General features: G+C 51.4%; 1 protein-coding gene across 10 annotated transcripts in view; it reads left to right on the top strand.

Moving 5' to 3' along the window:
* The first annotated feature begins 1824 nt into the window (after positions 1 to 1824).
* CAMK2G (calcium/calmodulin dependent protein kinase II gamma) overlaps positions 1825 to 15761 on the top strand; it is a 55883-nt gene continuing 41946 nt past the window's right edge. For 3 of the 10 annotated variants that reach the window (XM_054690657.1, XM_054690659.1, XM_037497308.2), the window contains exons 1-3: positions 1846 to 2004; positions 3348 to 3442; positions 14733 to 14792. In XM_054690657.1, coding sequence (XP_054546632.1) covers positions 1940 to 2004; positions 3348 to 3442; positions 14733 to 14792 — 220 coding nt within the window. In that variant the 5' untranslated portion in view covers positions 1846 to 1939. Of the gene's footprint in view, positions 2005 to 3347; positions 3443 to 14732; positions 14793 to 15761 lie in introns of all 10 variants that reach the window. The other 7 variants (XM_054690663.1, XM_037497311.2, XM_054690661.1 and 4 more) reach the window with 4 other exon arrangements.

Raw genomic sequence — 15761 nt, forward strand, 5'->3', positions numbered from 1 at the left:
CCCAACTGGGCAATCTGGTTCTCAGGCCAGTTTCTAGGGGTGTTGGGGAGGTAGCCCTCCCTGGGAGATATGCTCTACCCGCCCCTTCAAAAAGGCAGCTGGGAGACTAGGACATCTCTCATCAGCCTTCTGCTGGCGAGCCAGCCTGCTAACAAAGGAGGCTCAGCTCCCTGTGGGCGTCCTGCTGAACTGAAGTAGTTGACTGAGCTCCTCCCGCCCGGTTGGGGCTGGTCCCTGACCTGGAGTACAGCTGCCCCCGCAGGTTAGAAACCTGCCCAGCCTGTCGAAACAGTTATACGGCTCAGTCCCCAAATCCTGAGCTAATGGGGACAGAGAGGGGACCGGTAATTTCCTCTCCCAGAGCCTTCAAGCTTCCCTTCATTCTGGATGTGAGGGCGATCTGGCTGCGACATCTGTCACCCCATTGATCGCCAGGGTTGATTCGGCTGATCTGGCTGGCTAGGCGGGTGTCCCCTTCCTCCCTCACCGCTCCATGTGCGTCCCTCCCGAAGCTGCGCGCTCGGTCGAAGAGGACGGCCTTCCCCGAATAGAGACGGACCGGTCTTCGGTCGAGGGTATGCGAGTAGCTGCGCTCCCCTGCTAGAACCTCCAAACAAGCTCTCAAGCTTCCCTTCATTCTACAAATATTTACTGGGGGTCTAGGACTGAGTACACAATGATGAACAAAAGAGGTTGAGGTCCTGTCTTATTTGAACCTACAATTTAGTGGGAAAGCAAATATTAAAGAAATAATAACAGTTAACACTTCTAATTAGGTGTCAGATACTATTCTAAGGGTTAGGTGATTTAGTCCATACTCACAATCCTGTGAGGAAGATACTATTATTCTTCCCAGTTTTCAGATAAGGTAACTGCAGAGCAGAAACCCATCAGTGAGTTGCTCAGAAATTGAAGTCAGGAAGTCTGACTGGTTGCAGAGTTCACTCTTTAGACAAGCATATGCTAGCTTTGCTGCATCTCATACCAGCATCATTACAAAATGTGATGAGTGCCGAAAAATGAAAATACAGAGGGTACTCTGAAAGAGAATAAGACTATTTTCTCCTGCCTCTCATTTGTTATTTTCGTCCATACTAAGACTTTCCTAATCGTTTCCACTTCATCTCTTTCATTACTGAACTGAGAGAGAACATTTCATTTCTAAGGCTTAAGTGCAAGAAAACAGGCCACCTGCATCTTCGGCCCTGGCCTGATCTCCCTGACCAAACCGTGCCTGAAGGGTTTTATCTAATATTGGCCCTGACGCTTGCACGAGTCTAGACTGTCAGCTTCCCGAGGGAAGGCTGCGGGGAGCTGGCTCTGCACGAGCTGACGGCGCCTCCCTAGTGTGTAGTCTGCCACAGGCTGATTTTGACCTTGGCCGGCTCTCCACATCTCGTGAGTCGGACTGGGGGTGTCAGACCTGTGCGTGGGGCCCCGTCAGAGCAGCGGGGGTGGTCCCCACCCCTACACCCCTGCACCACTCCCAACACACACACTCGCACGTACATCCCAGAGCTGGCAGGGTTCGCTCCGGGACCGACGACCGGTCGTGAACCTTTCAGTTTCCTCCACCCCGGGAGTGGGCCCGGATTGGGACCCCCCGTCTCCCCTGCTACCCCCGGCCTCCCCCTCCCACCCGCTGCCCCGTGCGCCCGGACGCTCGCAGCCCAGCCCGGGCGGCTCCCGGAGCGGGGCGGGGCCGGCGGCGGGAGGCCCCTCCCCGGGGGCGGGCCGGGGGCCGGGCGGGGGGCCGGCGGGGCTGGGGGCGGGGCGGGCGGGCGCGGGGGTGTCCCTCCCTCCCTCGCTCTCCCCGGTAAAGTCTCGCGGTGCTGCCGGGCTCAGCCCCGTCTCCTCCTCTTGCTCCCTCGGCCGGGCGGCGGTGACTGTGCACCGACGTCGGCGCGGGCTGCACCGCCTCGTCCGCCCGCCCGCCAGCATGGCCACCACCGCCACCTGCACCCGCTTCACCGACGACTACCAGCTCTTCGAGGAGCTCGGCAAGTACGGCCCGCCCGCCGCCCCCGCGGCCCCCACCCTGCCCCCGCCGCCCGGGCGCTATGCGGCTCCTCGCCCCGCCCCCCGGCCCTGCACCGGCCGCTGCGGCGCCCCCTCGGCCCGCCCCACCCCCAGCCTTTCCCGCCCGCCGCCTCCGGGCCTCGGGCCCCCGGCTCCGTGCCCCGCAGCCCCTCCGCGCCCTGCGCGCCCTGCAGCAGCTGCCCGGGCTACTGCATCCCGCGCTGCCGCGGGGACTGCAGCCCCTGGACCGCTCCGGGAGCCCTCAGCCCCGCCCCTCCGCACCCTTCAGGCGCCCCTCATCTGGACCCCGCCTGCTCTCGGTCCCCGTCGCCCCGCTCAGGAGCTCACCTGTATCGTATCCGCGCGCCTGGCACTCAGGACCCTCCCGGGCCCTGCAGCTCCAACCCCGCTGCGGTGCCGGGGTGAGGGGGGATGTGTGGTGCCCGGCCCCGCCCCCCGCTCGTGCCGCTTCCAGGATCCCAGACCGGCTGCTGAGCAGCGCTGCGGCACCCCCGCCCCCTCCCCCCACCCCTGCAGTGGTCCCGGGAGCCGCGCGCCGCAGCCGCAGCAACCCCCTCCCCTCCGCACTGAGCTGGCGGCCGCTGCAGCCCGGCCCCCACCCCCACCCGCGGCGCCCAGCCTGGCCACCGCAGCCCCCGCCCCGCCCGCCCCCCGGACGTTTCCAGAGCTAGGGAGTTCGAGCTCCCTTTTTGGGGTAGGGGGGCATCGAGGAGAAAATATCATGGGGAAGGGGAGCTGTTGATGTCTCAGATCCACTGCTGGAGCCTCTCTTGCCCTACTGTCAGTTGAACTGGGATGCAGTGGGATGAAGCCGGTTGTGGGGCATTTGAGCCTCACTTTCCACACCTTCCCCCGTGCTCGAGGGAGATTTCTCTTTCAAGGGATTGTACCCTTTTCTAATCTCTCTCTTCTGCTGTCCTCAACTAATTCTGCTGAGAGAAGGGCAGGGTCTCTGTTCCCTTCTCCTGATGCTCTTGGCGGGCCCTGCAAAGCTGTCCATAAGATGCAGCAGGTGTGTGTTTTAAGCATTGCCCACCAGTCCTGATGAACTGTCTGAGGTTGGGGCTGTTGTTTTGCCCAAGCACTAGATGTGGGGGTAGGAGTGGGATGGTCCTTCACACATATCTGTTCAGTGTCATGCAGTGGCCACATCTGTCTGCCTTTATTGGATAGTATTGGTCACTACTCTGGTGTGTGTGTTTATCTAAAGGTCTGTTGATGGGCGCATCACTGTCCTCAGACCTGAAGCATGTCTGTGTCACTCTTCTCTGCTCTGTGTCCCAGTTCTTTCCCCCTTCTCCCTCCAGGGGTGCTTTCTCTGTGGTCCGCAGGTGTGTGAAGAAAACCTCCACTCAGGAGTATGCAGCAAAAATCATCAATACTAAGAAGTTGTCTGCCCGAGGTGAGTGCTCTCTGTCTTTTTCTCTCATTAGGGGCGCCTCCAGGGGCAATGGCTTCTTCTGAAGATGTCCCAGGACTGGAGAATTGTGTCTTTTAGCACTTGGAATTGGAGTTGGAGTTTCAAGGTGGGGTGAACTTTGAAGCCAGGCAAGGATCTGGAACTTTGAAGCCAGGCAAGGATCTTTTCCACTCAAGTGGAAAAGAAGGAAATGTAGGTAGCTGCCAGGGAGGAGAGGTACTGAAAGGCTCAAGGGAGCTCGAGTTTTAGGGAGAGATGGGTGACCTGGAATGGAGAGCTCTTACTTTGGAGCATTGGAGTCTCTGTCTTTGGGGTGGTGATAGTCCCTCCATGTCTGTCCCTGTGCCTCAGTGGTAGCTTAGAATGGAAAATGCAATAAGTGAACAGCTCTGATAAATCCAGCCTCCCCCTGCCCACCAGGCGGCAGAACAGACTCCCAAGGGAAGGAAATCTGTAAACATCAGGGGAGGCTGGTACTGGTGAGGGCTTCTCGGGAACAAATCCTGCCAGATGAACTTGATTGCTTTTTTTGATCAAATTACAAAGTTGGAGCAGCAGCAGATGCAGTCAGTCCTAGGTGAAGGGTGATACCTCATGGTCTGAAAATCTCATTGGCCTGGTCTGAGTGGGAGCAGCATTGCCTAAGGGTCTGAGGGTTGCGATGGCTGGGTCTTGGAGCCTGACTTGTGAGATCTTCTCAAGTCCCTGAGGCTGCAAGGGCCAGGCCCTGTCTTTCACACCTCGCATCTACACTCCCTGAACCTAGTATTGGATGCTTGCCAAACTCAACTCATCTGATAGGTATAGACCCAGCAATGTGTGAAGTGCTCTGTGAACAGGTCTGGTGAGTATGGAGCTGATGGGTCAGGTCACTGTGGGCTGCAGAGTGCAGCAGGGGGACAAAGATTATGAGACTCAGAGGAAGGAATTAGAACTGGGCAATAGGATGCCATAAATGTATTAGGAGCCAAGACAGATGCCCTGGGGAAGAGGAGGGCGATGGCCATTAATGACCTGTACATTTCTGGAGTAAGAGATGTAATAGATGTCCCCAAGCATCAGAGAAGCTATAAAATTCCAGAAATGACAGTAGGCTTCTGTCACATTGACTGTTGTTCTGGGACCTGTTTAGCTAGGCCATTTCTGCTTTCTGGCTGGGAGGGCCTCTCTGTTCCCACAAGCAGGGCTTGCTTGCTTTCTCCCACAAGTCTCCATCGCTTGCTTTCTTCTACATTGGCTATAAAGTTGACTTATTTGTTTTTCTTTCTCTCTGTACCTTGAATCGGAGACGGTGGTTGCCATAGAGATATGTGGGCCATCAGATGCCCCCCTCCCCTAGGGTAGGGAGACAAGTCAGTGGACTGGGCTCTCTGGCAGACATCCTTTGGCCAAGAATGTAGGGTGCAGGAAGGAATGATGGTTTGAGAAGGAATATGTCCCATGATACTTCCCACAGAGCATAGCCCTAGTACATCAGAAATGGGGCTGGTGTCTGGTGTCTCCAGTTAATGAAGCAATGCTTTGCTTTCCTCATTTCACCAGTGTCCTCTGACCTAGGGGTGAAGAGGGAGAGACAGCTGATTGCTGAGCTCTGGGATGTGAGGATAGCTGGTGTGGTGACTTTGTGGAGCTGCTTGCCCTGAGCGTTTTTTGATCAAAAAAAGCTATCTACTCTTACCCTACCCACCTGAACTTCTCTGACCAGTATGATTATGTCCTTTCCCCTTACCTCCTTTCAACCTTGTCCTGTCTTTCCCAACTGTATCTTTCTTTCCCTGCCCAAACTGGATGAGTTTTGATTTCTCTGATTTTTCTTCCTCAGGAAGAGGATTCTTGTGTAAGATCATATGCTTCAGATAGCAACTCCCCCTCTCTCGAGATGGTTATGCCAACACTGTGGCTCTGTTGTATGGCTTATGTGCCAGGTTAACTTTGGGACAGAGGCCTGGCTGATAGGCACAGATGCCAACAAGAGAGGTCAGGAATGTCTAAGTGCCAGCACTGTTTGGAGGTGGGAGGGTGGGAGGGTGATGTCTTGGAAATGGAGGGAGCAAGTCAAGGGCTGTGCTGTAGGTGTGAGCATGGAGGGTGTGAGCGCCTGGAGAGGGTTGGGCCAGGGTGCCCACTAGGCTGTTGCCCATGAGGTTAGGAAGTGAAGGCCATGGCTTCCCTGCAGCCTCTCAGCTTACGCTGTATATTTTATAAAGGTGCAGCAGCTGGGACTGGGTTTCACTCGTCGCTGTCTGTCTGTCTAGGGCTCTGCAGGTGTTGGATTTCTGTGTGTGGGACTGTGGTAGACCCACCAGTATCATCTGTTTAGGGTCTGAAGGGGCTTGCTGTGTTTGCTGAGTCTCCTCGGCTGTTTTCTTTCTTGTGATTTCTCTTTGCTGCACACCACAAGGGAAGAAAGAGGGTAATGAACTGCTTCTCCTTGGCATCCATGGTGAGGTGACCCAGGCAGGATAGGGAGATATCACCTGGTCTATGAGGGGGAGGTGGGGGAGAGGGGATCTGAATGAGAATCCTTTTGCTCTATTGTTTCTTGTCATTGTGGCCCATGTTGGTGTCTGGGTTTTAAGGACTCTGCAAAAAGTAGAGATCTACATAAAGTCACTGAAAGTCACATAACGTACTCCATTTGCTTTGGAACAGCACTGACTGTGGAGTCGGGGCTCTTAAGGGAGCCCATGATTCCAAGCTTAGCTCTTCGCTAGGCTGAAGGAGGCATTTAAAATAGGCTTGGATGCAGGAGCTAGTGGGCCAGGTGATGGCAATGATAAGTTGTTATTTTAAGATTTAAGAGCACCCCCCTCAAAGAGCCTGAGCCCTTATGTCTTTTTTATTTTTAAATCTTCATATTCCCTTCTTATCTTTATTCATATGCATATAGATTTTCACCTCGTGGAACATAACATTTTATATCCTGCTCTTACTTATAGCCGAAGTACTTCCCCCATATTGCCACAGTTGAAGGGCAAAATGGTCCTTTCTTTCTTCTGCATAGTTTAAGATTTATCCTTGGAACAATTAGGATCGTAAGAAACTTTTGTATTTGGGCCATTTATCTGGATCTGATTGCTTTTGCTAGAGTGGATACTTGGCCTTATTAAGAGATGCTACAAGAAACAATATTATGAAATCTGCTGCAGCCCTTATTATGTTTATTTAATCTGTGTACCCCATGTGAAGAAATTTCTACTGAAGTTAAATGTAAGCAAAAGCTTTCCTCTTCCTGAGGACCTGGGGGGTAAAGGTAGAAAACATATCTGTTTCTTTACTTCTGTGTTGGTAGACTCAGCAAGGTACCCAATACATACTGAGCAGGTGCATGTTGAATGAATGATTTAAGAGGACTGCATAACCGGTCATGGTTGCCTTTTGGCTTTGGTTCCCAGGAAACGCAGAGCTAAATTGCTGAAACCCTTGTACCCTGATGCTGGTTTGGGATTCCCCTTTCTGATCCATGGGGATGCATCCATGGGAGAGGACAGATAAGGTTAAAGACCTGTGTTTGAAGCATAGAGCAGGCAGGAGATGCAGGAAGACAGTGTAGCTTATGATTCTTACTTCTCTGTTATTAATGGCCTTGTAGGGTAATGCTGGGACTTCCTCTAACCAACAGTTTTCAATTTTAGTGTGCATAAGGATCAGTATGAGTCCAGGTTAAAAGTGCAGATTCCTGGGCTCTATCCACAGAGATTCTACTTCAGGACATCTGGAGTAGGACCCCAGAATCTACGTATTTACCACATGCCCTAGTGAATTTCATGCAGGTGGTCCCTGAACCACGCATTAAGAAATGCCATCTAAAATCTGCAACAGCAATGACAGTTGCTCTCACCATGCTTCTGAGAATTACCAGACGCACCAGCCTTGGGCCAGCTTTTTCCAGGTGGCCTTATGTGCACATGGGCTGTTCTGTGACTAGGGGTTTCCTTCTGAGCCCCCAGATTGGGGTGGCAGTTTGCGTCTAAGGCTGGGGCAGACTGAGTGACTAGGATTGTGGCGTGTTGGCTACCAGAAGGGCAAAGACTGTCCCTTTCTGGGTCCAGCTGGCCCTGGGGACTGAAATGGGATCCCCCTGGATGGTGCCAGCTGAAAGTCCCCGCCCCCTTCGTGTTGGCCTGAGTAGCCCCCATGACATTTGTGTCCCTTGCGCTATCTCCAAGTTAGACTTTCCTGTTAGGGATCTGGGTGAAGTGAGGGGAAGAAAAGGGAGGGTGAAGAGGCAGAGGAGGGAGGGGGGAAGGAAAAGAAATCTCTGCAGCACTGGAATGCTGGAACTCAAGGAAGCATTTAAGGAGGCTGTATGCAAAGCTTGCTTTCCTCTTGAAGATAAAACAGACTAATATCTGTTGACAGCACAATGGGCAGTCTGCATAGTGACTGACTCCTCTGACTCTTTTCCCCAAGTGGATGAGGAAGCAGCCTGGAGGTCCCTTTTCTATGCCAAGGCTTATGCTGGACCGGTTTCATGATACACTCATACTGTGTGACTTAGCTCACATAACACCGGCCTGTCACCCTGCTTTCCCACCCACCTTCTCAGAGTGACTTTGGGTGCTAGCAGCCTGGGGTGGGGATGGAGGTTGGAAAGTGTCCATATCCCATAGAAGATACTTTCTGCCTGCTGCTTGCCCCTGGCAGAGCTTGTGCTCCAAACTTTGAGTGTGCTGAAACCCAAGAGGTGAATGACTGACCCCATTCTCTGCTGAGACTGAAGACAGTGAAGAGGAGTGGGTGTGACGGGTTCCTGCCTCCATCTCTGAGCTTACTGCTCTTTGGACAGCCTTGGCAGGCCGTCAAGGGCCTGATCCCATGGGTGCCAAAAAGGTGGTGACAGGAAGAGATGGCACTTTGCACTTCTTGAGTGCCTTTCGGCAAAGGTCCTTTGTTATCTGCATATGGCCAGACAGATCTTTCCCAAGCAAGTAGGGAAACCAAGGCATAAAAGGTTGTTTGATTTATTTTGAACTTAGGTATTCCAACAGCTTTGTGAGTGCTTAGACAGCAGCTGTAAAGCAGTGTGGCCTTTGCTTATTCCTTGGCTTCTCCCTTTAAAACACAGATTTTGGGTATTTTGTTCCTCTGATGACTGATATATCAGCTGCTACTATATGACCTCTCTATCCAGACCCAGAGCTGTAAACATAGTGGAACAAATCTCTCCTTTTTGTTGGTTGAGGACTCCCTCTTGTCTATACCTACTCCTTTGGGTACAGACCCCTCTATGATAGGGATATTTCCAGTCACCAACTCTACCTTCTGGACCCTCACAGCAGCAGCAACAGCTTCCCATCTGCTCCCCTCTTTTCTTCTCCCTCTTTCCCCTCCCCCCTCCCTTGCTGCTGCCCTGGGAGGAGCTATTTTTAGGGGCTGCTTCCTGGGATGTTTTACTTGGGGCTGGTTACCATGAAGGAAATGTCACCAAAACAGTGGGCAAAGGCTGCAGGCACCCAGAGCCCTGCTGGGGGCATGAAGAACTCAGTGGCTGACCCTGTTCTGGCCCTCAAGAATGTCCACAGTGTTCAGAGGCAGAGCCTTGCCTTCTTGGGTCTTACTAGTGACCCCATGGGGATTTGCTCCATCCAAGCTGGTTTGGGAGACTCACTGTAAGGCACTTCTTGGTGCTTCTCCCCTCTCCCTCCTTAGTTCAAGCTTCTCTTGTCTTAAGAATCTAGTTGCCTATTTAAAACTCTACGAGTTAGGGCTAAAGCAAAGGGGTCGAGGCCAAATTAAAGGACAGAGCCTTGAGGTTTACATGGGCATATTTCAGGCCCTATCCCACTGTATTTGTGGCCTTCAGCTGGCCCCTGGCTAAATGGGTGTAAAGAAATTAGAAGCTATGGCCCCCACTCTTACATGGAGGACAACTTTGCTCTTAATTGGAAATACTTTGCACCTTTAGAATGAAGCTCAAGGAGGAAGAGATGTGACATCATAGTGTCAGGGTGAGGTCAGTGGGGTTGTGGCTTGAGATTCCCACTGGGCTATACCCAAGACTAGGGGTTGTTCATAAGCAGCTGGGGAACATGGATTATGACACTAAATCCCTACCCTGCCCTTGTTTCTGCCTCAGGGGGCTACGTGGGGGCTTCTGCTGCTTAGGAAGAAGGAGGGGGGCACTCAGGAGGACAAGAAGAAAAGATGCCCCACATGAGCATCTGAAAGTAATGGGACTATAAGAAGCTTCTCACAATCCATGCCAGGGCCATAGGCACAGACTGTTGAAATACCCCTTGAAAAGCAAGGGTATCATTGAGATTGGGTCTTGGAGAGGGTCCTCATAGGCAGAGCAGGGTTCTTTCTGACTTCACAGATTTGTATGTTTAGGTGGCAGCAGGATCTTATTTGAACCTAATGCTGGCATTTGTGGTTTTAGAGAAATATCACTAAATCAGCAGGCACGTTCCTACAGGGCTGTGGACAATCAGTGGTTGGCCCTTCCTGGCCCCCTGGTCCTCTGGGGGAAGAAAGTACATTTGGAGCAGGCCGCTCTCCCTGGGCCCTAGGGAGGAGGTGGTTCTAGGACTCTCTGTGCCCCTTTGCTATACTCTGTCTCCTCACTGTCTCTTTCCTTTTATTGCCACCCTTGGCACATCAGCTCACTCCTTGCAGCCCTTCCTGTGAATACTTGGCCTTCGCGGCGCTCTACACCAAGTCTTGAAGCACTTAGGCAGAAGGCGAGACAAGCCAGGCCTCCAGGGACCCTCATTTCCTGGGGCCTGGCTCTGCCCTGGGTGGGCTGTTGGGAAAGGCCTGAGGTGGGTCCCTGATAATGGCCGCTTCTGCTTTTTGCTCCTGTTGCCACCTCTGCTCTTGAGGGGGAAAACCGTGCAGAGGGCTGTGGTTGGAGCTGGGCTGAAGGCCGGCAGGGGTGGGTCTCTCCATGGCAGTAGCACACAGGCAGGCAGGAAGTGGCCCTGTGCAAAAGCGGGAAGTGGCTGTTGTCAAACAGGAAGGGGGGGCTGGGCTGTGTGAGGGGCGGGGATGAGCCCTATCAAAAGGTGGGAGGAAGAGGGTCAGCCTTGGAAGGTCTGACTGTTCTCTAGGAACAAAGAACTCCGCGGTCACTGAAAAGAGGGGTGAATCAAGGGAGAAGATTACCTTTGTGACAAGAGCACCAGCTAGCATGCTATCACTTTGGGACGCCAAGCCAGGGCCCAGACCCAGCTCTGTGGACCAAGCCAGTTCAGTGGCCTTGACTCTTGGGTTTGGAGATGCTGTGTTTAACCAGGGCAGCCCTTGCAGTTGGAAAAGAGGCTTTGTAAACCATGACTTGTTTCTGAAACACTGCTGCTGCTTTTCCCAGATATTGACCAGCCCTGGAGGGGACACAAGCTAAGGAAGAGTGGGGGAAAGGGACGGGAGACAACAGCTGGAGAAGCTGGGGTACTGATCAGTGTGCTTAGTGTAAGGGGGCTGGGAAAGTGGTAGGAAGAAACCACCAGCTCGTGGTGCAAGGGGTTAAGTCACAACCTATGAAGCTGTCCTTAGCCACTGCAGCAAGAGTTCAATCCCTAGCCAGGGAGCTACCCACATGGCCAGCAGACCTCTCCTGTCTCGCCCTCTGCTCCCCTCAGCAGTGTATTTCAGTCAGTCTGCCTGTTCTGTTCCCCACTCTGTCTGGTGAATCCTCTTACCCCTCGCACCTCTGGCCTGTACCCCAGTTCTTGTGTGCATAAATAAATAAATCTTAAAAAGAAAAGAAACCACCAGCTCATCGAGCAGCACTTCTAGATGGCAGGGCACCACAGCCAGCAAACCTGACCCCAAGGTAGAGGCTCAATTCTGTGGGCAGTGGCACTTCCTGAGCTGTCCTTCCTCTGAGGAGCCCCTATGACTGACTTTTACTGCAGGCTGTAGATGTAGGTAGACCCCACCAAAACGGAGGAACATTCCCCACCCCCAGGATGGCTGCAATGAAATCAGGTGGGAGGGCTCAGTTGGTATATTATGGACTCTAAACTTCTCAGGCTGAGGGTAAGTGGGTCCAACTCCTTCGTGCCTCTGGTGATAGCTGCGCCACCCGCCTGGCCTGGCAGACCTTGTCTATCTGATCACTGGGGCCTTGGAAAGGAGACCCCTGAGTGCCACTCAACATGCTGAGCATCTGTCCAGTTGTCTCATGTAATCCGCAGGTATCACTGCATCCGGTTTAGAGGTGAGGAGACTTTTTGTCCCAAGACATGTACCTGACCCCACTCTCCCCTCCCTTGGGTTCTAATTAAGTGTTACCTCTTTGGTGAGGCTTTCCCTGACCATCCTATTTAAATGTGCACTCTCCCCCTTCTCTGCTTCATTTTTCTCCATTGCATTTGCTGTGACATCCAACATGTCATCCAGTTATTGTCTGTGCCTCCCGCCCACATCCAACCCAACCCCCTCTAAAATTTCAGCTTTGTGAAGGTAGAGATTCTTGTCTATTTTGTGCACTGCTGTATCCCCAGCATCTAGAAGAATATCACATAGTAGACCTCAGTAAATATGTTTTGTATGAATGAGGCTCCTATGAGTTTAATAACTCACCTGACATGGCAATGCTAGGACTGGGTCAAGTTGGCTGACTCCCAAACCGATGTATTAAATGGCCTGGCTCCATGGCCAAGGATCACAGCAAAGCAAGATGTGGTCTGGGCTTCAGAGAACATGCAAGCTCTGTCGAGAACGTGGGGCTCAAACTCCTTGGAGTGAGGGTTAAATTAAGTGGCTAACAAGGACCTTCTGGACCCTAGGCAGCTCCTCTGAGGGGCTGGGTTCATGAATCTGTCTTTCCTCTCCAGCTCTGAGTCACTGGTAAAGCCAGAGCACCCTTATTTTTAGTGCTGTTGCTGTTGTAGGACTGTAACCATTAGCCAGTAAGAGACTTAAGGGAGGAGATAAACATTAATCTTCTGGGCCTTTCCCTCAGCTGCCACCTCCGCATTGCAAGATGCTATTCTCCTGCACCTGCCAGGGCAGCCAAGCCCAAGAGTTGTGGGTTGGAGGGTGGCAAGGCAAGTGGTCAGAGAGAGGGCAGCTTTGGGGCTGTCTAGCTTGGTACCTTCCTCTCAAATCCAAGGACTGGGAGGAAAGTGGGGTAGCCCTGATACCCTCCTGGACAGAGCTGGAAGAAAGAATCCATAGGCAGGCACAAGTAGTGCTGCCTCTTCAATGACCCCAGTTTCTGAAAATTCCTGGGACTGAGGCATCCCAGGTGATGTGGGTATGTGGGATAACCTAGGGTTCACCTGGCTGAATCCTGGTCAGAGGTCATGCCGACCCCAAGAATAGGAATGCCCTAACCCAAATCTTTGGGCAGCTGGGATGGATTAACTGGGCAGCAGGAACTAATCTCTGCCTTTCCTCCTCCTTCCACAAAGCAGAGCTGTCATTAGAGGGAAAGTTTAGGACAAAGCTGAGGGTGGTTGGTAAAACAAAAAAATATGTATTCCTTCTGGTCTATAAACCCTGCGTTTTCTCAGACTACAGTACCTAAGATAGGGCTGGTTTTGAATTCCAGTTCTGTCCCTTCCCTGCTGGTAGGACCTTGAGCAAGTTATTTAACTTCTTTGGGCCTCAATTTCATCATCTGTAATTGGGGACCATCATAGCACATACCTAGTGGGAGGGTTATGATGGTCATGGGAGGCTTTACAGATGCATTTTGTTTAGGGTAGAGGCGGGTGGGCAGAAACCCCTGCCAAGGCAGGTAGGAATTTAATTGCTTGGCAGATGTGGATATGAAAGCACCTGCCTGGGTTTGGAAAAGTTGGGCTGAACTGGACTATATACTCCAAAACCTGAAGTCTTTTACTTGATGCTCTCACTCTTTTTAATCGAGTCCTCATAGTGTAGTGATGGAGAAAGAGGATTCTGGATTTAGACCACTTGCATCCACCACCTGTCTGTATGACTGTGGACAAGTGATTATTTTATTTTTTAAAAATTTATGTATTCATGCACACAAGAACTGGTGTATAGGCCAGAGATGCGGGGGGTGAGAGGATTCACCAGAGACAGAGTGGGGAACAGAACAGGCAGACTGACCCAAGTACACTGCTGAGAGGAGCAGCAGGCGAGACAGGAGGGGTCTACCTCGCCATGTGGGTTGCTCCCTGGCCAGCCGGGGATCGAACTCATGCTGCAGAGGCTGCGGATTGCTTCATAGTGTGGTGCTTAACCCCTTGCGCCACTAGGGAGGCCCTGGTTTTATTTTTTAAGCCTCAGTTACCTTAATTGTAACGTAATGGAGCTAATCAGATCCCCTACTTCACAGGGTTTTTGTGAAAATGAAATAATCATCTTCTGGCATATAGGAAATCCTCAGTGAATAATAATTCTTACTACCACCATTGATGTTATTGAGAAACTCTTACTAAGCCCCTGTATGGAAGGATAAAATAGGGGGGTGGTCATAGTAGGGAGAAGTGACAATCTTCTCAGAGGAACAGAGAAGATTATGATGAAGGTGACTTTTGGTAGAATTCCAACAAGTAAAACTAGGGAGATAGAGTGGGGGAGATTTCTGGCTACGTTGCTCTGAGTAGTAATGGCCTCTCTTTTTACTTCCTAGAGCTCTGCCTTCCTGTGGAAGGAATTGACTAATGCAGCTCATTTGGATCTGGGGACTCTTGGATTCTGGTTGTTTTACCAAAAACAGAGTATCCCCAGAGCCTGAGAGCCAAGAGGTCACAGATCACTGCAGTGGGAGAAGCAGGATTTCTATGAAATGGGTGTCATACTTGAACCAGCCTCATTAGCGTTGTTAGGAGGGAAGAAAAAGATGTGTCTGCCTGAAGCACTGAATAAATGTTAGCTACTACTATATTTTTAAAGATCATTATTCTCTTCGTTGTCAGCATCATATGTCAAGGTTTGGATGAGGACATTAGAGAATATGTAAAAACTAGCATAGTGCCACTCATGTAGTAGGTGCTCGATAAAACTTAACTATTAGTAGTATTTTTAAGGGGGAAAAAGATTCTGGACACCCTTACCCAACAAAATCCCTTTCATAGTGGAAAGAGTACCAGCGTTTTAATTGGAGACCTGGATTCAAATCCCAGTTCTGCCATTCACTAGCTTGAGGTGCTTTCCCAAGGTATTTCCTCAGATGAAGAGGTGGTCATAGATATTGTCTCTAATATCGCTGTGACTTGCTACATTAATTCAGCAAGTCATAAAAAGTACATAGTTGGTGCCTAAGAATTAAAGGAACATGATTAATAGCAAGGTGACCGCAAATAGAATGGATGGTTGATAGCTTTTGTTTCCTCTGTTCTGCTCTTAGATCACCAGAAACTAGAACGTGAGGCCCGGATATGCCGACTTTTGAAACATCCAAATATTGGTAAGTGCACTTGTATGGAGTATTTCTTAGGCACTCTGTACGTCCACTGCTTTTGTCTATGGAACCACTTCTGTCCCTGGGTCTTTGCCTGGTTTGGTGTTTTTGTGGTGGTGGTGGTGGTGGTGGTGGTGGTGGTGGTGGTTTCATTTGTTTTCGTTGTTGTTGTTTTTACCCAAGTAGAATAGTAATTGTGCTCAGAATTCTGTATTGCTCAGAATTCTGGGATGTTCTAGTTTAGAGACGTGAGTGTCCCCATCCCTGCGTTGCTATCTCAGGGCTAAGATATAGTCGTGAGGTACTGGAACAATTCCAGACTCCTTTCCCCTTTTCCTTCTGTCTTTGGGCTGAAGTCCAGGGTGCACAGTGCGTTAGGCTCTGCACTAACTGTCTGCCAGCATTCCTCACCAGGGGCCTTCCACGACCCTCAGAAAAGGGTCCGGATTTTGTTTTTAGACTTGAAAGAGTTTTGTTCCTGTTGCAGTGTCGTGCACACTCTGGGGTTTCCATGGTGCTCTCGTTTTTATTCCCCAGAGCCAGGAAAGCAAGCTGCCCACCCACCCGCCTTCTCTGGAGAAGGCATGGCAGGAGCCACTGGGATGGAGAAAAAAAAAATTAAGAGGATTTCTCTCTGCTCCCACCCTGACTTGGGGGACAAGAGCATATTGTTGGTTGTTCTAAAGCCTGAGGAGGTTTGCCTGCCACAACCCACTCTGGCTCAGTTTTACATTGTTCAGCTGAAATAGTATTTGCCAAAAGCGTTGGCCCTGATTTGATGCTTCTCAAGGGGACGGAACATGGACTGGCTGCAGTATCTGAGCAGAAACCCCAGTTTTGACTTGAGGCAGAGCAGGGAACATTTCCTAGGTTTTCCCTGAAAGCCCTGAGTCATCACAAAGAATAACACATGCTCCGTGCACCTCAGGCATGGCCTCAATATCGGGGCTCCCACAATGTCTCAGAGACCGCCCG

The sequence above is a fragment of the Talpa occidentalis genome, unplaced genomic scaffold (genome assembly GCF_014898055.3).
Source record: "Talpa occidentalis isolate TD23 unplaced genomic scaffold, MPIMG_talOcc4v2.1 talOcc4.8, whole genome shotgun sequence".
Taxonomy (NCBI): Eukaryota; Metazoa; Chordata; class Mammalia; order Eulipotyphla; family Talpidae; genus Talpa; species Talpa occidentalis.